Source organism: Pezoporus wallicus, unplaced genomic scaffold (genome assembly GCF_028554395.1).
Source record: "Pezoporus wallicus isolate ANWC-B61680 ecotype Strahan unplaced genomic scaffold, APGP_CSIRO_Pwel_v1 contig_4131, whole genome shotgun sequence".
NCBI lineage: Eukaryota > Metazoa > Chordata > Aves > Psittaciformes > Psittacidae > Pezoporus > Pezoporus wallicus.
In genome coordinates, this window is record NW_026641950.1 from 3,212,307 (window position 1) to 3,239,052 (window position 26,746).

Sequence of the window (26,746 nt, forward strand, 5' to 3'; positions counted from 1 at the left end):
TCAACATGATCAGGAACAAAGATTTGTAATGTATCTACAAAAAGAGATAGTATTTATAAGAGCAAAGGACTGCAGCAGAACATCTAAAATTTGAGATTGGTGGCTGTAATTGTGTTAGAGCAGCAGCCAGTCAAAAAACTGTGACGGTATAGCTAGGAAAATAAGTAACTCCATGAGTTTGGACTTGAATTGCTAAAGAATTTGCTGCATTTTAGTCTATCACAACCACATGAAAATGTTCCTTAACACTGCTATGCAAAATACTTGCATTCTTACATGAAAGTTGGAGGAGGAGCTCCACCGTCATTCACCCATGTCGTACTCATTCATATCTGCTCTAGTGGTCTTTGGCACAGGGACTGTTGGAAAAGGTGTTCAAAGTTCTGGGGTGGTTTGCTGAGCACAGTTACCAGGCATTTGTTTTTCTTCCCCACAGAAACGGAAAGAAACTTGATGTAGGAACTGATGGCACCTCCAACTGCTACTACCTTTGTCACTTGGTGAAAACCAGAAACTGGTGTGTCTTGCCTTAAAAAGAGCATGGTGCTCTCTTCCATGCTTGTCTCTGCTTCTTACTACCTCAGCCACCCCTACTGCCCTAAGAAGCACTTCCATACATGGCAGTGCACAATGCATAGGAGCTTTCAAGCCCCTGCTCTTCCTGATCGGAATGAGAGCAGTCATTGCCAGAGCCAGCTGTGGCTGCTTTGCAGGCCGGGATGGTTGTCCATCAGACTCAGTACGTTTAGGCTTTTTGCTTCATTACTGTGAATGAGTTTATTGGTTGAATACATGCAAGTTTAAGCAACTTTTCAGAACTCATAGCAGACAAATTTTAATCTGTGGGGCTGCCTATTTTCACTGCCACTGCAGGTCTACATGCTATGTCTGCCCCAACAGGGAAAAAAGCAATATTTTGTCACCTACAAGTTAACAGAACCAGCCGATGAAGGAATCAGTTTATAATAATGATTAATAACAAAGCACTGTGGGCAATGGAGCTACAGACCAGAACTAATTTGTGGAAATTACTCAGCAAGTGATTATGACTAATGTGATTTGCCTTTGGGCAATCCAAGAACCAAAAGTTAAATGTGTGGAATGAAACATTCATTATCCATTATTCACTCAGTATAGGCCCTGGCATTTGTACTGTAGCAGAGCCTATACACTTCAGGCAGGTTTCAGGGGTTTACTACACTGAACATTATATGGACATTTTTTTTTTCTTAAAAAAAAGCGGGTCAAAAATCCCTCTTAAGTAGCTCCAGATGCTAAATTTAAAAAGTCTAAAGGGATTACACCTTCTGTAAAAGTGTATGAGCTAACATTACAGCTCAGGTATTGGTAGAAGAGCAACCCTGTTCGAGATCAAAAGGTTTCCATGTGGATTAAAGCCTCTGAGTAATCATCCAGCTGCTTCTGTGAGTTTTGTTGCTTACGCTGTGGCTAGACAGCCACTGCTGCCCAAGTTAATTCCTGGAGGCATATTCTAAGATACTTCAAACACATCAGGACATACAGCCACTTCCAAGATGATCCTTCAAGGATGTATCAATTGTAGGTTTCTGTAAATGCTCATTCAAGAAAGGACTCATTTTATGTCTGATCTTCTTCCCAAAAGGGATGGACCATGCAACCTGTTAACTTCTACAGCATTGCCATTATAGTGGAAGAAGGCAAAGCTCTCCCCACTTCTTTGCCCACTGCCCTTATGTTTCTTTCAGAAAGAAAGCGACTAGAGCACACTGTAAATGACAAAATCTACTCGGGAAAGAAAAACAGTGTTTACCACAGTCATTAAGAAAGAGGCAGATAAAATGAGTGAAATATATGCTGCTACTCTTTTCAGTGCCCATTTATTTTCTTCCTCATCATTCTCCTTTTGTCCAGATTAGTGAGTGATAAGAAGGGGTATCTTTGCATTTGCTTTGTTCTCTGCCAGACACCAAAATACACTGCTTTGTAATAGGACCATCAGTATAATTTTTTCAAACTTCTTTGTGATGAAGCTTTTCAGAAGGATATACTCATCTGAACATCAGAGAAGAGTTTGCCTTTTAACTCTTTGCATTGTGAAAGGCCAGAAACCAAGGCTATGTGACTCTGCCTTATAAATGTAGATTTTAAAGGCAGAAGGAAGTAGCTGGAATAAACACAGACCACTATGGGTCTATAGTAAAGCTCCTCCACTAGGCACAGTGAAGAGGGATCATGGGACAAGATGCATTGTCTTCTCTTTCCTTACCAGCATAGATGGTCCATTGTATGCAAGGAAAATCCTGCAACAAGAATACAATCCGTTTGTGCAGAATCTACTCTGTGTTTGCACTGTCCTGGGAATTTATTCAAAACATTTAAGTTGTGCATGGGTCACACTAGGGCAAACCCATGCTTGACTTTTGCACTGCAATACCTGTGTTTCTATGGGCTGACTAATGGAGACTAATCCTGACATTGCTAGACAGTATAACTTTTGGTACTCTTGAAAGATACCTTATCTCTGATAGACCAGCTTGTCAGCATAGAGAAATGTATGTCTGAATTTTAACCCAAGTGCAGGTATCCTTCTCACTTTGAGAATGAAAATGATGCAACTTTTATTTTCACTAGCTTTTCTTGTTCTTCTAGTACTGACAATGCTGGAGAATACTGTCAGGCCATTTAATAACTCAGGTTGAAGTCTTCAAATGGCTTTAACTAAAACATTCACATTCTTCAGTAGACCAACTATTTGCAGTTAATCCCAAAATACTTTCTCTGGATAAGAAGTGAAATTGGTGCTATTTCATGGTTATTAAGGTACAAAACTGCCATGTCTTGGAAGAATCCTAGTTCCAGCTTTATTTTTCCATTGAGGAACAGAGCATGTGAGTAATATGACAGGTTGGTATTAATTTACTGCTCAAACCAAAATGGATTCAAAAGAGATGTGTCTTAAACCAGTTCTGGCTTTCTGATTCTAATATACAAAAATCTGAAGCTCAGTCCTTGTAATCGTAGTAATCTCTGAATCTCTGTTGACCCCTCTGTTCATATCTCTGTTATTCGTCAGGCATACTGTGTTACGACAGCATCAGGACTATATCTGGGCTTTGTCTGTAGCTTATTTTGCACTTTTAGGTTTTGGGTTTTTTTTGGTTCATTGTCTTCTATTTTTTCCTGAGCACATTATCCTCATTGCACTTAAAGACTCATGTTTAAAAAGCTGAATATAAGTCCTCTGTCAGTTCAGTTTTCAACTCTGGAAGCCTGGGAATGGGGGAAAGACTGGGGAGACTGACAAGAAGACTTAAAAAATTGAAGTACTCTAACTACATGGTTCTTCATGTGAGCTGATGACTTGCAGCTGCTACTGATTGTTGCTGGTATTGTGAGTACTTGGCACATCTAATGTCATTGTTGATCCAATCCTTCATAAGTGAATAATTTTAGATTTTTTTTGGGGGAGGGCTAAGATAATGATAAATTAATGCTAAACATTTCCATTCCATGCTAGCCCTCCAGATGTCTCTTTCTCTCTGACCCAATGTAGATGGAAGAGCTCCAAGACCCAAAATGCAGCTAAATTCATCCTGTTTTCATGCAACTGGGTGTCAGCACCCTCTCTCTTTTTTGAATCTTCCTTTCAACTTCCTCAGTTTACTACTTCATCAGAATCAATCACTTTCTAATGAGCTAGTCAGATTCCAATGCAGTTTGCCAAAATTTTATTATCCTGCTCTCAGTTATAACATGCAATTATTTATTCAAGTTTCTACTGCTCCCACTTTGATGGAATTGGGTGAAGGAATCTCTTTCTGGGAGCCTAAGGGAGCTCTGTAATGAGAAACAGTTGCAGGAAGGTGAGTAACCCTCTTGCTTTGCAGAGTTTGCAATATGAGGAGAAAGGAAAAGCACATGTGGTCCCTCTTTATGTTCCAGCATCAGGGAGAAGAAATTAATGCAAATACCAGCTTCCATATGTATTTCCTGGGTTTATGGATAGATTTTTTTTTTTTTCCTAACTGGGAATAAAACAATTATGCTTTGTGGGGTATTACAGTAACATTCACAGTTGAGGGCCAGGCCCTTAGTAAGTACCGCAGAAACAAATATAAGACAATATTGTCTAAGAGAGTTGGGTATTACAGTAGAAAGTGCTGTAATATAGCATTGCAACACTGCCTCTGTTGAGCATTAAAATTCCTCATGCAATGTGCACTGGTTGGATGTCTTGAGAATGGGATTTATAAAAGACAGCATCTTGAGTGGGGAACTCACTGAACATGTCATTAAGAAGCACAGACGTGATGAAGATAGCCTTAACCGTCCTACTTAGAGCTAGTAAGGCATCCATGTCTTGACTGCATTAAGCCTTCTCCTGGGCTGAGGTACCTCAGGTAGCTCTGTCCACATCCTTAAAAAATGGTAACAAGAAGGCTTTGTCATAACTGAAAGATGGAATGCTTTTCATGCAGTGTGAGAGCTCTTCTGAGATCTTCATTTTGTTTGATTTGATATGCAGACTGAGATTTGATTTACTTGTATCCCAGATGTTAACTATTAGACTAGAAAATTATACGTACCTTCATTCTTTGCCTCAGTGAAAACACAGTAATTTACATAAGGTTTCAACATTGAAGACAGAGATACATCACAGGCTGCCTAATATTTTGCTGGCCTTGAAGACAGCGAGCAGTCCAGAGATTTTTTGCACATGCTCCCAGCACTTTGGTACCACTGGTGTTCTGTGACCCAAAAATGCATGTCACAGGACTGCCAAAGTTACCATGTTCCTTTGTCTATGTCCATAGAACTCTTTCAGCCAGACAAACAAAGGCTTGAGTTTGCTGTGTCAAATGACCTTAACTTGTGCCCATGCTGCCTGTAAGGCTGCCCATCAAACTCATTTACCTTCATAGGTGCAGGGAAAAGTCAACTGTTGCCCGTCGGGCTCAAGCAGACTATGAACTAACACAGGGGAAGAGGCAGAGCATGGGACTTGTGTTCAGCTCCTGGAACAAACTCGACACAGCCATCAAGCTGTTACTTCGCTGGATCTGCTCTGGCTGGGCTGCATTTTGGAGATTATTAACGAGGCTTGTACCTCCCCCAGTGCCTGAGGGCAGTGCATGTGCATGGTGTGGTCCTTCCCATGCTGTTGCAGGAGCCAGAGACACGTATTACAGGTACTCCCCATCCTCCTCTGACATAATAGGCCACATGCTGTGGAAAGGCTGCCTATGCCTTCATTAGCTGTGACAGCAAAGCATCACACTGCAGAGTCCTTTTCTGCTTGCTGCTACAGTGGCACCATTGATTTTCATTTATATCTGAAGAAAAAGGCCAGGGAAGAAAGTTTCTGGCTTGCTACTGAGACTTGTAGACACTCTTAAGTGCCCCTAGAAAATTATTCTACCAGAGAGATTCTAAAACTGAAGCCACTTCCTTTTACCTACTCCCACATGTGTTCACATCTTGAATTAACTCAGTGTTTTAAATAAAACCGTCAGGCAGATAATGAAGCATGCAACTATGTATGCTAGCAAGAAGTGGAAGAGCAAAAAAATAAATTTGTAAGTATGGCACCTATATTATTTTAAAGCAATAAGTGTTTCTTGTTAAAACTGTTAGGCATGATGAATCCAATTCCTATGCTATTTTATTGGGAAATTAGGAATTTAATGGGCAAAGGCTGCTTTTCAGTATATAACATAGTTTGAAGTGCAAAATGAAAGGCATGTCAGTCAATGCACTACAGTCTTCAACAAAGATCAGAAAAGGAAGATGAAAATAATGATACTCACCTTAAGCCTGTTAAATGCAGCCCTCAGGATCTGCGTTTCCCTCTTGCTCTCAGGAACAACTCGTATGACTTTATCACTGCCAATAACAGAACATTGAATTGACACCTTAATGCTCTTCGCAGCAGCACAATGCAATAGTAAATAGGTTCAGATAGATACTGTACTTTTACTCTTTTTCAATATCTGCAAAATGGTGGGTGAACTGGTGCTCTGCTTCTAAAATTGCTCCCTGGTTATGCACTTACATGGAGATGATTTGCTCTTTACAGATTAGGGTGTCAGCTTGACCCTCTATTTCTGTGTAAATGCTTTTGTTCATTCCTTCTAATATGAAACATTCAGGCTGACATCTTCCATACTGAATGTCTGTCTCAGATCAAAACAATTTTGTTCTTTTCCAAAACAATCTTTTTCTGAGGACAAGATTAGGTAAGGTACATTGCTTTTGTATGTTTAAACATTTAATGGTCCTTGAAGAGCCCACTGTTCTCATGCACTAAAGAGGGGACTTGACTTCAGAAGAGAGGTGACCTTCATATCAGGGACATGCTTTTTACTTTATCCATTAAAGCTTGCACAAATTTTGTGAAGAAAATAGCTGTTCATACACTCTAAGAAGGTTCTAGATAATAGCAGCTCATTTTATGCACTTTCTTTAGCAGATCTCAATGAACATAACTTTGCAAAGATGACACAAGAAACCAAATAGCAGTCCTTTCAATGACCACCACCCATGTCACAAACAATGGGAAGTTGGAAACCATAGGGGGTTTTCCATATAGGAGGTAATCATGCACCTAAGACATCATCATCATATTCCATACACAAGAGGAATTAAATAAATTTTTGTGGCCAGTGCTAATTCCAGCATTTTCCTACATTTTGAGGTTTTGAATTTGTGCTGTTGATAATCACTGCTTCTCCTCTTCCAAGAGATCCCAGAGGTTGTGTATTTCTTTATTTCTATAGTTCCATCCACTAGCCAGAATCCCCCTTAAAAAAATTTCTTCAGTTTCCTCATTACCTGGTAATTCTGTGCAGTAGAATTTCCTTTGTCACTAGGAGAAGTTTGTCCCTTAAATGTATTGTGAACTCTCCGACCTTCTTGAAGCTTCTGAGTCTGACCAGAAGATATACGATCAATTAGAAGCAACACTGGTGAGTGTGCATGTGCCAGCCTCAGTGTTTTAGGAAGCCTCCCAAGCTGCTGCTGTCCTCAGCAAGAGGCACCTGGCCTTGCCTTTGGTGTACTGCAGCTACAGCTCTGGTAGCACTCACTTTTGTTGCAAGAGCCCTTAATATGTATATAGGTAATCATTAAATATTGTCAGTAAGCGGTTCAGAAGAATGCACTGGTTGTTGGGTTTAGTACTACTAATGCATACTGAATTCTGAAACGGCTTACTCCACCTCTTTTTGGCACTCCTTTTCCCTTCCCCCATTCTTCTTTAGTTTTTTCTCTCCAGTCAGCATCTGCTCCACTTGGTTAGCCTTTGGTCCTTCTTTCTGTCTGAGCCCTTCAGTTTTGGTTTTCACCCTTCTTGAGTTTTTCCTGCAGACAGGTTCCAAGCCTTAAAACCCCTAAGTCTTCCAACAGCTTCATAACCTTAAAGTTTTGTGTCCAGTTAGACTCCAGGTTATAGCTGCAATAACACTTATGTACCCAGAGATGTGGACCTCGGTCCATTCTGCTTGGCTGCTGTTGACCTTACTTGACAAATGTCTGTGCCTAAGCAGGTAGATTTCTGAAAGCACTCTTGTTAAAATCTGGCAGCTCTAAAATGATAGGGGAAATTACTATGCTTCAATGCAAAGTTTAACTTCCTGTACAGAAACTTGGAGAGAAAGGAATAAACCTCTTGGAGTACTACAACTGCTGCATCTTTATGAGAAAAATAGATGCTTTTAATTTATCATGCATGCCGTGGAAATATTCTTTCCCATTACTCATTTCTTTCAGAGTATTAAATTGCTGTTAGAAGGAAATGGGTATGAAGAAGTAGTGATTGCCCAGGACATGTGAAGGTGGAGTAACTAATAAAGATGCATTAGACATTTCTGGAAGGACTGAGACAATTGACATATGAAAATCAGATTTTAAAGAAATAAATAGTTAAGCATGTGTTATGCAGCTGTAATGGAATTTTGAAGGAACAGATATCACCTAGGTACAATCTTGAATTAATACACATCACTCCAAACTGTCTTGGATTAGCTCAGCAACTCTGTCATTTCCCATATGATGAAAGACCTGCCTTAAAGAGGAAAATATTGGTGCTGTGACAGATTGATCATTTGAAACATTGTTGGGAAATGCCTCAAGCTGGGTCTGGGTCTGCTGCTGGAGATCTCATAGGGAGTTCAGCATACTGGCACTGTTAGTGTTTTATGAAATGATGGTTAAGCCATTATGACAAGGCAGTTGATGAATTTTTTTTTATTTTTTGTTCATGGAAAATGCAGGAATACAACAAATTCCTGAAAACTATCTGCTAACACACTTCTATAGCTAGCCAGCCAGTGGATAATCATTATATGTACTTCAGAAAAGCAGATACCAAATCTGGATTTACTCCTTATATATACCAGTCGAAGAACATAGTCCTAAGGTTATTTTTTAGCTTTACATTTCAAACTAAAGAAATCAAACTACTACCCTAAACACTATGTGAAGTTATAGTGGTAAAGGGTTCAAATTTAAACAGGGGAAATTTAGGTTAGATATGGGGAAGAAGTTCTTTACTGTGAGGGTGGTGAGGCACTGGTATGGGTTGCCCAAGGAAGCTGTGAATGCTCCATCCCTGGCAGTGTTCAAGGCCAGGCTGGACAGGGCCTTGGGTGACATGGTTTAGTGTGAGGTGTCCCTGCTCATGGCAGGGAGGTTGGAACTTAATGATCTTTAGGTCCTTTCCAACCCTAACCATTCTATGACTCTATGATTCCAATACCCATTGAATTTAGTGTAGAAATCCAACAACCTTTCCAGTATTTAAAAGCCAACAACAAAATCGTCCAGATTATGGCCTAATGTGGCTGTCAAATGGCAGTTGCACCTCAAACACTCAGAACCACCCCCTGGTGAAGTTCTCTGCTATCCCTCATGTCTAGCTGCTGAGGAGAAAGAAGCAAGTGATCATTTATACATATAGGAAAATGTAGGTATACATGCAGATGTATGTCAGCTCTCTCCTGATTTATGCAGGTAAGGTTATTTTTATAACCATAATCTCTCCAATTCTTTTTTTTTAAGGTCTGTTTTAAATTTTCTAAACAAACAGTAAGATGGGGTATATTTTGTAGAAGTTAATACAGAACTTTATATCTAGCAGGACAAACATTCAATTTACCCCTAGCAACTAGGCTAATTGGATTTAGAGCTAGGACTTAGTGGGATCATTTGAATTTTGTGTAAACACAGTTGAAAGCCTTTGCACAGGGCAATACACAAGCTTTATGAAATGAACTGGGCAGATAAGAGTTGTGAGCAAAGGGTAGAAGCCAAACTGCTGGTGTCCGCAGGGACAGCCTTGTGTATGAGCAAAATGGGTGACCCGCTGTTGGCTAGCACTGACATGCAATGGCTGTTCTTTTTTCCTCTTCATTGCACGGCTGCTTTTGAAACACAAAATACGCTACACGGTCCTGGGAAGGGTGATCTTCCCTGCCACCAATGGGGTTTAAAACCTACTGGTTTATTTCTTTGGCTCTTTTCATTTACTTTCTCTTTTCCATTTACTTTATAGTTTTGTCTATGAACAGACCAGATGGATTCAATGAAGCCATTCTGCAGCATGTATACAACTTCTTTACTGATGGAATTAGTAGTTCTCTCTCACGCAGCTTTCCTGCTGAAGTCACACAAAATGGACTGCATTTATGTACATTCCTCATTTCCTTCAGGAAAATCTTTCTTACTGTTTTATTTTCCTGGCTAATGTGAACCTTAATCAGCTCTCTCCTCTCCCACAGAATTCAATAAAGTATGTTTACAAAGGCTTTGCAAGTATTTTAAATACAATTTGAGGAATGATATGTTATAAATCAAGTATCTATAGAAAAAATGTAAAGAAAATAAATCCCTGTTTACAAGCAGCCATTCATTCTTAATGGGAAAGAAGGGATTATAGAGCTCAAGAACAAGCTGCCATAGCTGCTGCACTTTAGTGGTTCATTAAGGCTTGAGAAATAGTTACACACTGAAAGACACATGTGAAAAAGACTACAGCATGAAAGCCTCTCATCAGCTCCCAATAGGCCATCAGATATCATTTGTGATGAAAGATCAACTGCTTCATTCCCTTTTCTCTGCTCAACACTTCTGCTAGTCAGAATGTTAAGAAATATTCAAACGTTTATTTTTTTAACTCTCTCTGTTACTGGGATGAAGGGTTCCAAGTGGGGACTCAATACTGCTACAAAAACTACTCCCTGAATGAAGGCTGGGATTCTTCCTGAGATCTGATGGAGTGATCTGGAAAGGGAACTTTACAAAACTTCCCGAGCCCTTCTTTATGTTTTTCTGTATTACAGCAGATGCTGGTCCAAACAGAAGAGAGCACCATTTGTATTTTCTAGATAGCATTACCTGTTTTTTCTGCCTTTTAGTTATTAAGGCAGGAAAACTGATTTTATTTGTGGTATAAGGAAGGGCTAGCTAATCTATAATTTTGAATGAAACAGATTTGTTTGTGTAATGGAGTCAGAAATGCTGAGGAGGCAAAATACTTTATTGTATATTTATCAGTATAGCACAGATGACTTCTCTGAAAACTGAATTTATGCGCAAGTTGCCTGCTAATTCCCAGGCATGAGAACATCTGAGTTTCACAGACATCTTTTAGGTGAAAAAGTTTCCTACTTTACACAAGCAGGAAACTTTAGTGACTAAACCAATTCTGTATTACTAGCACTCCTCTTTCAAACAGCTTAATTCCAGAGAAGATGGTCTGGAAAGGTGAATGCCTGCAGAAATTCCAGGTTTTGTTCCAGCTAAGGAGCAATGCCTTTCCAAGGAAAGCTGGCCTCCAATGACTTGGGAACATTGGAATATATGGCTACCTAGCTTAAACAGAAAGTAGGAATCAGTTGCTTCGGTGCATGTCTCTGTCTCGGACAAAAAAAAAGTGTATGGTAATGGATACCATCTTGCTTCCCCAAGTGTCCTTTAGTTGTATTTAAATAGGAAAGAGAAAGAAAGAAGTTACTAAGGGCAGAAAGTAAAAAAGAAGTAACAAGACAAAAGAGAAACAAACAGGCCAAAGTAAGAAAGTAAACAACAAGGAAATACGGTAGGACAAGAGCTAGCAGCCTCAAGTTGTGTCAGGGGAGGTTTAGATGATTGGACAAATTTCTGCAGTGAAAGGGTGATCAAGCATTGGAACAGCCTGTGCAGGGAAGTGGTGGAATCACCATCCCTGGAAGTGTTCACAATGAGTGTAGATGAGGCCCTTGGTGGCATGGTTTAGTGGTGGTCTTGGCTGTGCTGGGGTAAAGGTTGGACTCGATGATCTTAAAGGTCTTTTCCAACCTAGTTGAGTCTATGATTCAATGAATCGATGAACTGTGCAGGATTAAGGTATGCAAAACACTGGGAGATGACCTTTTTGTCCCAAGGAGGAGGCTGCAGTAGTCTGCTTAAATGAAACAGCATGTATACTCACTTGAATTCACTTCCTAAGAAACATATTATGGTAACATGTTTACACGGAAGAGCTAATGATTGTTTACCTTGGATATAATCCTTCCAGTGACACATCATATCAAGCACAGCTACTTTTAGAGAAAGGACCATCAACATTCCAGTAAAAAATTACTGAAAGGAGCTTCTGCTATAACCCCATCTGCTTACTTATTCCCAAAGCTCATATATCTCTCCAGTGTGTTGCTCTGCACTTTGTAAGGAAGTGATGAGTAGATTGGTGATGTTCTTAGGCCTGGCATGGTCCTGGTGATACCACAATGTGTATGTGTCTGTCTGAATGCTCCCCTGCCCAAACAAGAAAGCTTCTCCCCATCCTCTCTCTTCATCCTGACTGCAGAGGCATGTTGGACTTGTGCGGTGTGGCCACACCATCTTGGTTTACTGTCCTGATTAGGTTGTGGCAATCAAGACAGTGCCCCTGCACAGACCTGATTACATCAGTTGCATATGTCTTTATCCCCTTTCCTGTTCTTGACCCTCCCTTTCACCATGCTTGGACCTTGCTTTCTCTGTCCATCTCCTCCCCCATAAGCAACTCAGTCTGAATTACTTTTTCCCAATTGAATCATAGAATAGTTAGGGTTGGAAAGGACCTTAAGATCATCTAGTTCCAACCCCCCTGCCATGGGCAGGGACACCTCACACTAAACCATGTCACCCAAGGCTCTGTTCAACCTGGCCTTGAACATCGCCAGGGATGGAGCATTCACAACTTCCCTGGGCAACCCATTCCAGTGCCTCACCATCCTAACAGGAAAGAATTTCCTCCTTACATCCAATCTAAACTTCTCCTGTTTAAGTTTTAACCCGTTATCCTTGTCGTGTCACTACAGTCCCTAATGAAGAGTCCGTCCCCAGCATCCCTATAGGCCCCCTTCAGATACTGGAAGGCTGCTATGAGGTCTCCACGCAGCTTTCTCTTCTCCAGGTTGAACAGCCCCAACTTTCTCAGCCTGTCTTCATACGGGAGGTGCTCCAGTGCCCTGATCATCCTCGTGGCCCTTGTCTGGACTTGTTCCAACAGTTCCATGTCCTTTTTATGTTGAGGACACCAGAACTGCACACAATACTCCAGGTGAGGTCTCATGAGAGCAGAGTAGAGGGGCAGGATCACCTCCTTCGATCTGCTGGTCACGCTCCTTTTGATGCAGCCCAGGGAATTGGTCCCAGCTTTGCTATATCTGTACCCAATTTGGTATTTCTAAGGAATCTCAGCCTTATGTGGTACTAATGATGGGGTTATCTAGGTATGTTTGCCTGCAAAATGTCCTTCAATTACCTGTGAAACTCAACCATTTCTCACATAATTCCTCCTTTACCTACTGTAAAATCCAGCTGTCCTTTACAGCACTATCTGAAATTTTGTCAGCGTCTTACATTGTCATATCCAGAAATTTCTCATGTCATGTCCCATACTGTATCCACATCCTAACCAGTTACTATAACCCCAGACCAGCCTCTGGTCCACAGCCACAGCCCCTGACCTCCTCTATAATAAAAGTCCACACAGAAGCTGATATACTTTTCTGAACTTCAAAACTACTTCAGTTCATTCTAAGCCCCACACACACTTGCAGACAACTGCAGCAGCTATTTACAAATTAAGTATCCTGGGACTCTGCACCACAGATTTGCTCTTGACCCCAGTGAAATCAAAGAAAGAACACCAAGTCTGAATGAGGGCTATTACAGAATTTAGGTATGAAAAGTGGAAAGCTGAAGGGGTAAATAGTTCAGTATTAGAGGTCTACATTAGCCTTCTCGCACAGCAACTTCCTTTATGACTTTGAGCAAACCATCACAGGTAATTTACAAGAGAGGTTAGGTGCTGGCTTGCCTGAAGGTTTCTTATATTGAGCTCCATATGTTTAATATCCACATCCCTGGCTGCCTTTCAGTTGTAAAAAACTCACACTGTGGCTAGAGATATTTGCTGGTAGACAGGTTTGTTTGGTCCCTCTCTGCTGCATCTGTTCCAATGGCCTGAGCAAGAGTCTGGGCTCTGTCCCGGTGGATGTGCTTGAAGCACAGGTACTTGCAAAAGCCTGGCAATCAGCCTGACTCTGCAGCTGAGGGCACACTTGCCTGTAAAGAATGATGGACAAGCTTAGACTTAAAGCTGTGTTTAGCTGACTGTGTAAACATGGCTACGCTCTCCCCCCATAAATGGGGATGACAGTATCTTTTAAACTTGTCGGGTACTGAGACAATAAATAAATTCATGATTTTAAGCTTCCAGATGGCTATGGTAATGGAGCAATGGAGGGACCACAGATGGAAAGCAGTAAATACACGTTTTACAGAAGCTAAAGAACAAAATTCTGCAACACTTTTAAGTCTTGAGGCATTGTTCATTTACACCATAAACTTCAGTGGTGTCACAAGCACTGTAAGAGATCATCTCTAAGCCTCGAAAGATATCAAACCTCCAATGGCCCACCAGTTTGACTTGTTACATGGCTCGAAGTTTCCTCTGCTTGCCTTTGATCTTAGTAGAGAGAAACAGAGACACTCAGACATGTCCAATGCTGAGAAATGGGCCAGCATTCTTCAAACCCCGTTTTCTATTACAGACACACACACACGAGGTAGAAGAGCAATTTATTTGTTCTAATGGTTATATTTTCCCCACAAGTTATCAAAGACTCTACTGAATGAAACTGGACAAAGGCATCAGTTGCCCAGCAGGTCCTGAAATGCCTCAGAAAGATAGTAAATGCCATTGTTCATGATGCACTCACTCATGGTGGGAAAATTAAATCTTCATTTCTGCCTGGTCAACTGAAAACTACATTCTTTCTTGGAAATTTAAACCCCACTATTCCTTGACAACTTTACTTCTATTAAAGCTAAAACACCATCACACCATGTGGGCATGGCTTTGGCTTTTCTAATAAATTTTGAGACCTAAAAAATCAAGACAAATATGCACTTAGAAGGTAAGTGATGTTAAGCTACAATTTACGTCTTTTGAAAAATGTAATAAGAGTGCTTTATTATTTGGTGCTACTCCTTTGCACCCTTTTTTTCAACTTCATACAATGCCTAGGACCTTCCTTGAATAAATAGCTTGAGAAAAAAAAAAAAAAAATTGGAGATAAAGAAAAAAATCTTTGTATTTTTGTAAAGCATATAGAATGAGGGATAAAAGCATGAACCAATTTCTGCTGCTGAATGGGACAAAGTCTAGAAGTATTTGGTTATTCCTGATAGGCAATCTCTTGAGCTCAATTTAAGACCTTGATCCTCAAGCTTTCATGAACGTATAAAGGATTTCTGCATTAGCAGGAGGAAGTCTGTACTCATTACTGTACTTGGCACAGAAACACAAATAACTGGTGAGCGTATGAGTTTGTAAGTGTATAAAAATGAGATCAGAGGAATTGCCTCATACATATTTTAAAAAGTAAATGTCAAGATGGTGAACTTAGTTTTAATTTAGGGCTTATCATTAGTGGTTTCTATGCATTTATTCATTTATTCAAGTTACAGCAAGAAAGATGAAAATACTTACGGGATAAAAAAATGTTATGGCATGAAATACTGTTGCATTGAGATGTCGGTAGCATGTTAAGTTCCCCAAACTATTCAGTCATGAAAATTACCTAGTTTGCTTCCACAGAGTGATTTTGTATTTTAATTCATAGGAAAAACACCTTTAATGTCACCATGCAAATAAAGGACAAACAGGACATGGCACTCCACAGTTTTGCAGGAGGACAGGATCCATAGATTTCAAAGTTGCAGAAGGATGCAAAGGTGCAAGACGCCAATGGGAGTATGCACTGGAAGCAACCTACATCGCTGGGGGACCAGTATACACAAATCCCACCAAATGGGCTTTTCATTTAACATTGTCAGGTTTTGTGCAATAAAATGTTTTGGAAAATTTGGAAATGTTGGAATTTTGGATGCTTAACTATATGAAGGGTTTTCTTTAAATCAACATTCAAAAATATTTATTGAAATAAATATGAAAATAAAAGTGTAATCCATTTTCAGTGAACATAGAAACCATATGTGTGAGGCAAGGGGAGAGAGAAGTAATTTTCATGAAAAAAATTTGGTTCCTGATCAGTCATGTCACAGAAATCTAGAGTTTTTAAGAATTATACACTTAAAAGTGCAGCGTCAATTTTGTACCACCTATACTTCAAATTACAGGGTATTTACTGAACCATCATTCCTTACTGAGATCAGTCCAATTACCTGTGATGGCAAATTAAGCATGCATATGCCTGCAGCATGAAGTGTTGTTTTATTAACTGTAACAGATTTTTAATGTCCACATTTTAATAGTTTCCAGATAAGTTCAGATTTTTTTAACATGGGAGTTCAAAACAACATTTTGGAACTAGATTTAGTGCTACAAAGAGAAGCCTCATGACTCACAGCATGTCCTCTCTTAAGGACCACTTGTCCATGGTGATGAATTTATAGACAAGGTTCAGAAACTCCTCACAGTGGGACATTTTTAACATACAAACAAGAAAACACTTATGCAGCTGCTCCACACAGCTTTATGGATGCATATAGTCTTTTTGCTTATACATACAATTAGGCTAGTTTTACACTCTTTGACTTATTGTCTGAGCCTTTTTGGTTGGAAATATGGGTTTTAAATCCTGTTATACCTTATCCCATTTGTTTCTCATATTACAGGAATTATGTGATAATCTGCCCAAAGGGAAGAAGTGGCCACTCTGGATAGCCACTGCTTGCCACCCTGGTACGTGCAGGCAGCCCTCCCAGCCACACTCACTGCTCACAGGCAAGCAGCTATTCATATTACTGCTTGCAGCACTTCTCTCAATATTTTGTCAAAGGCATAAATAAGATAAGAAAAAAGACAGAAATTATATGTTGATATTTCAGTGGAACCAATTGTAGGTACTGTGTGTAAATAAGCGTGGCACCTTAGGCAGCGGTACAACTAATAGTACACCTAATTTCTCGCAGGATCTGAACATTAGGAGGTATTTGTATATATCAACAAAACAACAAGCAAAACTGTGTTTAGAATGACCATCAAAATACTACATTTATCCATGCATTTTTATAGCTATAAATTTAGGTTCCAGCCTGGTGCAAAGTTTCTCAGGGGCAGACTACCCATGCAACATCGTGATGAACAGGACTGACATTCATACTGGCCAATTACTACTTAAGGTGGGCTGCCACACATTTTATTGTTCATTCAGCTGGATCTAGCCTGTTTTGTTTTTTAGCATCAAAAGTGAAAGCTTAAACAAACAATCAGACAAAATTTGTAAGTAATGTAGAGTAAGTGATGGGAAGGATTAGAGAGGAGGGCTTTCTGTCCAGGCTCCCCAAAGAATGAAAGGTGATCCAAGAGAGCTCTGCTCATGACGTGACTTCAGCTGCTTCTTAGGGCAGTGCATTTCTTCAAGTGGTATTTAGTATTTTCTTGTGAGAGGCCCTTTGCAGACACTTAAGACAGTCTTAAACCCCAGTGATGCTGTAATACATATATCACAGTTCTTGCACATACTTAACCATGTGTCTTGATAAAAAAGACACAGGATGCTAAATTTAAACATGTTTATAGTAGTTTGCAAGTTTGCAGTCTCACTTAACAGTGGGCGACAGATGGGAAAGAAGTGTGTAACACAGTCACACATATAAACAAGATAGCTATGCATAATTTGATGGGTCTGACTCTTCGAACTTAGTTTTGATATGCACATATGCAATCTGACTCTGCTTTGATCTGGATTTTCTGAAACTAATTCTTTCCTTCTTTTTCCTCATGACACAAATGAGTCCTGAGTATCTCACACAAAACTGACCTGCTACCCTACCTCTGAAAAATGGAACCTACAGTGCCGAAGAAAACCAAAGTACACCAAATGCAGAATGCTATTTAAAAACCAAAATCAAACTGAAGGCTTGGGGAGGGAAATAAATATTTTAGTGGCAATGAAATTATTTATTCTCTGAAGGCAGTTCCTGTAAGGCAGCTGCACCAGCCATTAAGGCAATTACATTTTGCCATTTTCATAAGCTGCTTGAGAAATAATTTTTCTCCACTATATTAATGCTGTGTCAGTTCTCTACAAAACCACTTCTGACTTAAGGGAATACTGGAGATATGTGTTGCATAAATATGGAGGCAAAATCCTGGGATTTACTTTTTTCTTGTATTAATAGTTGTTTGGGTGGGGTGACTTGGAATCCTCCAGAAACTTCTGTGCCTCTTAGTTTCTTGACCTTATAGGATGCCATAGTAACATTTCCCTAAGCAAAAAAGCGGTGCGTCTGCTTCTGGTTAAGGTAATAATGTTTAGTTTAATTGTGCCTATCTATCTAGGAAGTTGCAATTTCAAATACGATTGAAAATGACTCCAACCTCATGGGTTTTTCTTGAGCACTACTGTAACACTCCTGCAACTTCTAGCAGAGTGCTGTCAACTGACGGAGTAGTTTTGTTATGTCATAACAGTCTGAAGGTAGATAGGAGACAATGTTTGTAGGTATCTACTAAAATGCTGCCCCTTCCTGCCAAAACAAGTTCATGAATAGAATATTCTGAGCTTTGCACACTAATCTAACCACTCTGCACATTCTGACACACTTCCTTGAATCAGCTCAGAACAGCTTTTATTCCTGTTCCTCAGTAGCACAAGAAAAATGTTTATTTTTAAAATAAGCGTGACAAATAAGGATTAACAGGCAATGAATCAATTAACAATTAAGAACCTTGGTAAGGTTATTCACCTAACCAAAGTGGGCTAAAATAGTTCACCAATGAATAAATGCAGTCTGTGTATTCCAGCTGTGTTATGAGGCTGATTTTTAACTTCTTGGCAATCTGTGTTTATGACTGTTAGGAGAAAGGTTCATGTTAAATATTTAAATAATAAACCATTTCTTAAAATATCTTCCAAAAGAACTTGGTGTTCTTTTGTTTTTTGTTGGCGTTAATATACATCGTTTCATTCAAGCAAATGGAGTTATGCCTGTTGCATAAACTGAGAATCTGGTCTTGGGTTTTCATGTCTGCCGACATCTGGGATGTGCAGATGTTAGGGCAAAATGTTTATTGCAGGATATTTATTGCCCTGCAATTCCTAAGTTCATTATTGGCGCTTATTTAAAAGATACCTGCCTTGCATGGGCAAATAAATCTCTCTGCAGTACTGCCTCACAGCAACATTTTCATTCCTGATGTCTTTCTTTTTCTTCTCTTTTTTTTTTTTTTCCCCTGTTTAAAAACCTCCTGATAGTAGAATGAGTTACATATAATACCCCAAAAAGCTGCTAACACCAAGGTTCTCTCCATGAGACCAGAAGGCTTCCTGAGCTGAAGCGCATTGGGACAGTTGTCTATACCTGAAACACCATTTGACTATGATGACAGTTTTGGGCAAGCAGGAAATGATGGGAGATTCCAGAAACTTCCCATTCTGCATGGAGAGAAAATGAAAACTTTTCTGTTTTAAATCCAACAGAAAGACCCAGTATCCCAGAATAGAGTGGATATAAAGCAGGCAGCATGTGAAAACTCCTGTTTAGATGCCTGGTCTTGATGACATACTGAAGGAAGCTTACCATGTCACAGGAATATCCTAAATACTGTGCATCTTAAGGATTTTTTTGGTTTTGTTTTCATTGTTCAGTTTTCATTTTAAACTGCTGTTTAGAACGCAGAGAACACAGGCTGTTCTTTTCCTCTGTGGGAGAAAGGGGCTCTAGAACGGGGAATCATACATACTAATGCAGTCTGTGTGAAATAAGGAGTATCAGTCTTTGAATTTATCATAAAAGAGGCTATAGCAAGATTAGTGATGGCTTTGTAGCCTGTTCCTAACAGATCCAGATAGCTGTGCTTAACATGGCAATTACGTATTTTATATGGTCTGTTACTAAAGGCATAAACTGTTTTTAGTGAGTGCTGCAATAAAGCTGTTCAGATTTGCCCATTTGCTGGAAAATAAAAGTCTGCTTGCAGGCCTCATTGTTCACATTTAGCTCATCTATCACATTGAGCATTTTGTGAAAATGGTGAAGAGTCAAGCCAGACTTTTCTAAATCCTTTTCTAGTAAAGCCAAACCTTTGCAAGCTGTACAGGAAAATAAATTACAGAAAGATGTTAGGTCATCTGCTTTTTATCATCTTTTTACAGGAACAGCAAATATTATGTTATTAAATATTATTAATATTGTAAATAGAGGAAACATAAATATTACATTTAATAAATATTAATATGGAGTTTTAGTAGTAGATTTCCAAACTTTTTAATACCACTCAACTGAGAAATAGTGCACAGTAAAAGTGAGCAGTACAAGGAAATACCATATTAAAATGTTCACATCAAAAGGATGCTAAGTAGGGTAAGGCAGGGTAAGGCAGTTTCAGCACAATAATAAGGAATGGCTGAAAAATGTGAAAGAAAAAGAAGAAAAGCAGTGAATTCTTTTGTTTGTTTTTGTAAACTGGAAACTCTGAGGTAGCAATTTACTTCAAGGAGTACAGTCTTGAGCATCAAGAAACACATATTGAATGTCTGAATATACAAATAAGTGTTAAACGAAAGACTACCACGGTACAGATCTAGAGAGGTTCCCAGTGTTGCTGCATGAAGGACCATACTCTAGGCGCCTCAGATAAGCACAGTAATCCCACTTCTGACCAGAGCCAGTTTCCTGCGTCCAGGAACTGTTCCTGCCCCGGTGCCTACAGCAGGACACTTTCCTTTTCCTTTCCTTAATGCCTCAAGTATTTTAATTACCTTAAATACGTCTTGATGTGATTTTTTTGTTAGCGCAGATCAAAAGGTGGTTACCATCTTTATCAAATCATCTCAAGGAGAGCTCTCTATTTTGGACCAGTCTTCTAGCTTAGTCAGCAGAATGTACCTGTGGCAGGTGACAGACAGCCCTCTGCTTGATTGTAAAGTGTCACCTCACGAAGAACAGCATTGCAATGCTGAGGCACTTCGAACTGCCCTCGCAGAATCTCCTTGCTTTTTTCTCAGTAAACCATAGAACTGAAGTATTGTGGAGAATAACACTATGCGGTGTGTAAGGGGAGGTTTTCCCCTTCTGCCCTCAAGCAAGAAGTTGTGAACAGTTGTGCTCAGTTTACTACAAGGGAAATTGCCAACGCCAGACAAATTTCTGTCATTTAAATCTGCAGCCCAGCCTGTCTCTCTCCAGGGCTGTTGGGACTTGCCCTGCATTTCTGAAGCCCACTCATGGTAATATGACTCCATTTGTAGTAACTTCAAAAGTGAAAGCCTGGTGTTAACCACTTTTGTCATTGGAGAATTTGTATTTCCTGTTTCTGATACCTTGGTTTCCATAAAGGAGTGGTTCAAAAGACACCTTTGCAAACAAACACAAGGCAAAAAATTACAGCATGAGAGTTCATGCTTTGCTGGTTTTGTGTTGGGTGTGGTGTATAGCTAACATATGTGGGACCTGTTACGGTGATGCACATCTCTCTCATGGGAGTAGCTGAGAAGACAGAAAGCACTAGTGAGAGAATGCCAGCTCTCCACAGCCACACGAGACCTGCCACCCAGGCCAAGGCGATGGGATGTTTCTCTAAGTCCACTCAGATGGGTGGCTCAGTACACACAGGTGAACTGAAGGACAAATACTGTTTACTAAATATCACTCACTTAAGTGCTCAGCGAACAAAAGAAATGGTATGAATGAATGATGCTGAACTGCTTCAGTAGTCAGATGATTTCTAATCTCTCGGGACAGTGATTTGAGGTGATCCAGATAATTACTGACACAACATCCTTCAGCATACAGGTCCCAGCATACAGATGGTGTCTGTCAATGGTTTATGTTAACCACATTTCCTTCTACAGTTATCTATTTGCTACTTTAAATACATTCCTGGTACAGAGCAGGCAATGATTCCATTTTTAGGCAATACAAATCTGATTACAATGGGAAAGTATTCTTCAGAAAAAGGAGCCAATGGTTGACTAAAGCTTTTAGAAAATACATAAGTAAAGGAATTGTGGATTGCTCTGGACAGAAGATACTCCCTATCACACCCACAAATACAAAAAACAACTAATAAAAAATACAATTTTGTGTCCTCCGCAAGACACCTCAGAGATTTCAGTCTCTCTATCAATGATAAATGATGGACATTAGGAAGAAATCTTTGCTTCAGGCATACTATTTAACAGCTGCAGTGTTTTAGACACCTTGTTCTTTAGGTGTTAGTGCTGGGGGCAGGGGGAACAGAAGCTACATAAACATTTTAATTCAGATCAGGAGTGCACTTCCAATGTGAACCTGAGTGTCCCCCTCTACCAACATAAGGTGCACACTACCAGTCTCATCAGTGTGTCTACTTGCTTACACAGACATAACCTGAAAGGATGGTTATTTTGACTCAATATGCCAAGACTTGTAAGTAAATCTTTGCTTAGGTTTAAACTTTACCAGAAGTCATACTTCAAATTTACCAAACGGACTATAACTACTGGAGGGCATTTTTTACTACAAAAGACCACTGTGTTTGAGAGTGTGGATGTATATCCTACACTACTGCATGGGGAAAACTTTTTCCCCCACTCAAATCCATGCCACAAACACATGACTACAAGTCATCCCACCTTCTGGTGAGAGAAGTTTCACCCTTAGACTTTTGTCAGATTTGAGGTACATCCCGATTTGCCAATAACTACTCATGAAGTATATTTATTTCCAGAGAAATAATAAGTTTATCTATTTAGCTTCCAGAAGATTTTTATTAAAATATATTGTAAGTACCTCTGCTGCCTCTTTTTGAGGGCCAGTGAGAGCACTGAAAATCTGTCATAGAAGTTTCTATTCTGTTGAAGGCCGATTTCATCCAAACACACCCAGAGTAACTTTTGTTTTTACCTGCTCTACTTGACTGATGTTTTCTGCCTGCAGGGGCACTACATTACACAAGTGCTGATTTCTGAATGCTAACAAAGTCGGGACATACTTAAATTGTAAAATAAGCTTTCTCAGATCCACATTAGACTCTTACGTAAAATATTACAGTTTTAAGCAAGTACCAATGAAACCAAAGCACTCTTCTTCAAAACCTCTCCATAAAACACTTTAATGATGCAGCTATGCATGAATGTAGCTTTCTAAAGGTCTTTTGCAAAACCATAAATTCTCTGCTCTTACAGATTTTAGAATCTCTTGCCATTACCCTATCTTTTAAAATTAAGTGCTGTAAAAGTTTAACTACTAATTCTGATGCTTCTAGCTTCTTTCCTCTTTTCAGTATTCATGTTTAGCTCTTTTTGAGTAACACATAAATGTCAGCCTTAAATTAGGAAGTACTTTGAACCAAAAGTGATGAATTTTACTAAGTGATTTGATAGATTTTAGGGGCTTTTTATATGCTCCTAGGTTTGCATTTCACATTTATTCTGAAGGTCAATTGCTGAGAGAATGAACTATGTAACAAAGGGGTTATCAGTTTGGTAGATAAAGTGAACAGATGCCTAATTCCCTGGGTAGATGAGTATTTGGGTGCTACTTTTTCACAGGAAGCCTGTTAATCTGGCAGAGCTTGATACAGTTTGCCACAGCAGTAAGTGGCATCCTGGTGCTGTGTTATTACTATTGTAAATCACCATGCTATCAGGCATGACCAGATAAATGCGGTACAGTACAGAAATGCACCAGATCCATAGCTGTCTTAGGGAATAGAGCAGGGTGGCTGCTAGCTTGCCATTTGTTGTGATTTTGGACGTGAAAGTGAAGAGATTCCTGATGTTGTAAGTCTACTTAATACTCACACTTAATGAGCAGCACTTAGAACTTGCCTTTGGGCATCCTCTGATAAGCAGAGTAGCTGCTGACTTCTCTTGTCCCACTGTTGTTCACAGTGAAAACAAAGGAAGAAAGAGAAGCCCTTTAATTTATGCTCCCTCTGATACCGGTATTATAACTGAAACTATTTTAATGATTTTCAAATCAGTTTAATAGCATGCTTAGTAATACCGCACTACAATTTTGTTTTATATCAGATTATGAAAGATTCATAATCCATTGTGTAGCCATCATTGATCTAAGGTTTAGCTGCAGCACCAGTTTCTAAATGAGCACTAAACTGGAAGAGAAGTGGGAGAATTGTTATCACAAGAACAGGGAGGGCACTGAAGAATATAGAGGAAGTGAAGGGAAAGGCTGGGGGCATGGCTCAGCAGGAACAGACATCAAGAAGTAGAAAATGTGAATCTGGAGATTAAGAGGTGGGCAGTCAGAGAGACTGGCATAAAACCAAAAGGTTTTACATCTTTACAGCAAATACAGTTGGGGAGAAGGTGTGTCTATGGAGGTTAGAAAGCATTTGTATGGAAAAACTTGACTGTCAGCATAACACACTGGCATTTAATCATTTTCTGGGGTGCAGAAGTCGATGTGGCCTGTAATAAAAAGCACACAGAGGGAAAGAGGAGTACCTGCAGCCATTCTCTGTCTTGATGCTTTTCTGCTTCCCCAGTCATCGGTAACTTCGAGTATTGAAACACTTCGTGCAGAATATGAGAAGTTTAAAAAAATTTTGAGTATAGGAAACAAGCATTAGGGTATTTATCTGCTGGTTAAAGGTTCACAGTGGAGACTAATTTTCCATGACTTTTCAGATTACCAGCTATTCTTCACTGCACCATCCATGCAGAAGAGAAAAATAAAAGTAATTCTTAAGATCAGTATGAAATATAACCGCCTCTATGGCTCTAGAAGGTCTGACAATACAATAGCCTCAGACCATTCAGCAGAGCAGATATGTTGCATACAGTTTGGAGTGTCATGTAGGGACAAGAGCACTGGGATGCTGTAATCAATACACAAATTGAATACACTGAGAATGAACTATCTAAATTCCTCTATTTCTTAGCTCACTTCATTTGGAAATTATTGAGGCTTCTTTTAAGCAATTTCATGTTTTTATTAGGGTTTAATATCCAAGAGATAACAATCAGAATTATTTTTCTCCCTAACAGCAGCCTCTATCTAATTCTAACAGCTGTAAAGGACTTATTTGCAGAACACCTTAAATCAAACTACACATAAATAGGACCACTTACAATCTGTGTTTCAGATGACATGCTCTGTTTGCTCCTCGACTATTTTTCATTATTGACAAGCACAATTCCTCCAGCTGACTTCCTTTAGTAACAGGTTTATGATAACAGAGCCCCAAACCAAGCTAGAACCTATTACATAAACTTCAGAGTCAACCTAGTAAAGTAAGCCCTTGAGAAGTTTCTGACTAGTCAACAGGTGCATTAATGGCCTTGCAATGGGAGATATTCTAATTGCTTCTTTCAAATGTCTGCAACTGTAGAACTTTGGGTAATGCACAGGAATATTCAGGATCATAATTCCTGCAGTACAATAAATTTGTCCCAGCCCTTAGAAAAACATTTAGATATGCATATTTAGAGGCTTAGAAGAGCAAGATTGTAAGCCCTAAATATTCGAGCTGAGTGCAACATTTTACCTGTGTGGAGATCCTCTCAAGAAAGAGAAGGGAGGGGAATAAGCTTAAACATTAAATATTAAAGCAACCACAACCAGGAACACATGGCAGTCCAGACAGCCCATTGTCAGTTAAAGCATGTGGCAAACTCAAAGGCTCAATTTAAAGCTGGCAATATAAAGTCTGCACAGGCTGCCAAAGAACCAGATGTTTCATGCCTGGAAGACACTCTCTCTTTCCTTCACTAACTCTTTACTTATGGGTCCTGTGATTGATTTCCCAAAAGGCCAGCATAAAACATTCACAATCTCATGTGAGGTATTGTGATCACTGGCATACCTAAGAGCTTTTAATTTTTTTCTTATTTTTTTTTCTTATTTTTTAAAGAAAGGTTGAAAATCTTGTTTACCAATTTAAAACAAGAAAAATGACCCTTTAAATAGTTGATCTTACTACTTCAAGTGCTTTGGACTTACTTGGGCTCAAAATCTGCTACCAATATGACTTAATTTATGGAGAAATATTTGTAAAATGGAGCATATTATCTTATTTAATTTAATGAAGTCAGTTTATGGCTGATAATACAAATATTTGTGTAAAAATGTGGGGTGAAGTTGAGAACTTCTGGTCACAACATAAATTAAAATGCATTACAGTTTCATTTACTTTGAGAAGTTTGTGACTTTTGGGGCTTGTTTACTTCCAACTCCAACACGTAAACTTCTGAAGCCAACATTCCCCAGAGTTGTTCAGGTTCCTGAATCAACGTCTGCATTTTTCCCCAGCAATTCAATACGTAAATAAAAAATAAGGTGGCAGTGTTAGTCATTTAATCGAAAGGAACAACAAAGCTATGAGCTTGAAGCAAAAGTGTGACAAGAACATTCCTTGAGTAGAGAATTCGTGCACTAAGGTTTGGGAGTCCCTTGTGTTACCAAGAGAAACCTAATCTACTTTATGGGAGCGCTGCTAAACAAAGTCAGAGGTCTCATTAGATGGTATGGTCTTTATTTCCAACCAGCTGAAAAAAGGCTCAATGCTCTGAACTGGAACTTGCGAAAATCTCACCTATGTGCCTGGTAATCACTTTTTACCCAAATTAAGGAGTGTTGAATTTTGGCCGGATTCTGATTTAATTCCATCAAAACCACCCTGCAGTACCTTGGCTGCCCTCCCAAATCTCTAACTGGCAAAGCAGCAACTCTGTGTGTGTTTTCAAAGTTCGAGATGTGGTTACAACTGAGCTATGGCTTGGACTATTCATGCTGAATGTTATGTGCTGAGTTTGGCTGTTCTGCTGATAGAAGGTATGGAAGATGGGGAAGGGGCTACTATGAAAGACTCAGCTCACTGACAAAGCAGAGCAAATCCCATTAGTACCAATTCTCCATTCTGGAGCTATGTACCATCTGGGGTAGTAAGCAGAGATCATTCACTCTTCTACCAACCTACAACTGATTTCCTGAGACATGCCTTTAGATTTGTTTATTACTTGATTGTTAAAAAGCATTTAGTGCACTGATTATTTGTTAAACATCAATCTGAAATACAGTTTGCTAAACTAAGGAAAACCACAAATGCAGAGACCTTTGAGTATTATGTCTTCATCACCGAAATACCAAACCCTCCAACTGAGATTTTATGTCATTCATTTTGTCTAGACAACTCACTGCTGTGCTCTTAGAAGAAAATACTTCATGCTGCAGAACTTGGATTTATGAAACATGGCGCAAACATGTCCTGCCTAGCAGCAGGCAGACAGAAAATGCCTAGGGTGTTCTGTAATTGTCC

General features: G+C 39.4%; 1 protein-coding gene across 1 annotated transcript in view; it reads right to left on the reverse strand.

The window, feature by feature from the left end:
• Positions 1 to 26,746, reverse strand: part of CPA6 (carboxypeptidase A6) — an 81,936-nt gene that overhangs the window by 39,968 nt on the left and 15,222 nt on the right. Inside the window, exon 2 of the mRNA XM_057426213.1 lies at positions 5,790 to 5,865. Coding sequence (XP_057282196.1) covers positions 5,790 to 5,865 — 76 coding nt within the window. The remainder of the gene's footprint in view (positions 1 to 5,789; positions 5,866 to 26,746) is intronic.